This window comes from Plectropomus leopardus, unplaced genomic scaffold (genome assembly GCF_008729295.1).
Source record: "Plectropomus leopardus isolate mb unplaced genomic scaffold, YSFRI_Pleo_2.0 unplaced_scaffold12821, whole genome shotgun sequence".
Lineage (NCBI taxonomy): Eukaryota > Metazoa > Chordata > Actinopteri > Perciformes > Serranidae > Plectropomus > Plectropomus leopardus.
Window position 1 is genome coordinate 1 of NW_024613639.1, and position 1,500 is coordinate 1,500.

The 1,500-nt window shown below is 36.3% G+C and overlaps 1 protein-coding gene across 1 annotated transcript; it reads right to left on the bottom strand.

The window, feature by feature from the left end:
• Positions 1–388: 388 nt before the first annotated feature.
• On the bottom strand, positions 389–1,203 carry LOC121963845 (ral guanine nucleotide dissociation stimulator-like 3; the record flags this gene model as incomplete). The annotated part of the gene is made up of 4 exons (XM_042514086.1): positions 389–608; positions 717–838; positions 982–1,014; positions 1,117–1,203. Coding segments are annotated over 4 exons (342 nt in total), but the record flags the coding sequence as incomplete, so codon positions are not given.
• Positions 1,204–1,500: the final 297 nt, after the last annotated feature.

Here is a 1,500-nt window from a genome sequence, read left to right on the forward strand (position 1 = left end):
TTATTTTTACTTAAATTTTTTATTACTATTCCTATCTCTCTATTTAAATGTCATTATCTTTATTATTTTATTTTTATTTTTTCATTTTTTTTTTTTATCTTTATTGGTCCTCTTTATCATCATGTAAAGAGGTGTTTTTTTTCTGTATTTATCCATTAATTTTTACTTTTAAAAAATGTATCACTATTACCATCTCTCTATTTAAATTTAATTGTTATCTTTATTACTTTTATTGATCATATATTTTTTTTAATTAATCAATTTTAATGTAGATTTTTGTATCATTATATTGTCATTATATGATATTTTATTATTGCCTTTATCGGACCTCTATATCTTCATGCACAGAGGTATTTATTTATGCATATTTACTCATAAAGAAATGGGCATTTAAACTAAGACACTGAGCATGCCCTGAAATTTTCAATAAATAACACAGTTGCAGGAGACAATTTCACAACAGGGCAGCTGTGGTTATATTTTACAGGAAAGAGGGGGTTTTCCAGACTTACGAGGAAAGTTTCTTAGTGAGCAGACGGCTGCTCCACGTGTTGGGGGAGCTTGGACACGGGTCAACTGGAGGCTCGAGCTCACGAGACAGCTCATAGCTTCAGGAGACAAAAAGAGAAATGAAGAAATGATGAAAACTTTTCCAATCCACCTGAGTGTCGTTATTTTGCATTACAGTGGTGTTAGCGTGTTGGTGTTTATCTCACCTCTCCTGGTCTGTGAGCAGTGTGTGCGCCTGCAGCCAGGCGGTCATATGAGGGTTTACTGGGAGGTTATAGTGGGAGCACGAAGCCTGAAGCTGCCGAATCTGAGAGAGAATCTCAAACTCCTGCAAGGGAAAGAAAAAAAACAGAGCACAGATGAGATTATAGAAAGAAAGAATATGGCAGGAAATTTAAACATACTTCAGCTCTTGAAATTGAGAGCAGCTGTAGTGATTCATGTGAGAAACCACAAGGAGGCGCCACCTACCCGTCTGCGCTTCTCAAAGTTGATGAGTCCACCCTGTGAGAAAAGAAAAAAACAAACAGTGTCACAGATATGATCATAAAAAGCACCATAAAACAGAGCAAACTCAAACAGCAGGTGGGTTTGACGTACGCTCACCTCCACAGTGTCAGCCAGCGCTGTATCCAGCATGGTGAGGACCGTCAGGTAGGTGCCGAGGTACGGCACGACGCCACTGCTGAAGCTCTGAAGACACGAGTCAAGCAACATTTTTACATTTTGGCAATCACTGTAGCAAAATATTTAAACTCCGAAAAGTGGCTCAAATACAAAATTAGCTCAAAGTGAAAAAGGAGCAAGGTGAACCCAAGAGGACAAAATTTTGAGCTCAGTAAATGTCATGTCAATCAAAAATAAATAATTTGCTGTAACTGAAGAGGAAACATAAGCAGACAACTGAAAAAACAATCACTATTTTAACAAAGTAGATTTCATTACTTTTATTTATTTTTCATTATTAGATTATATTGTATCTCTATTACC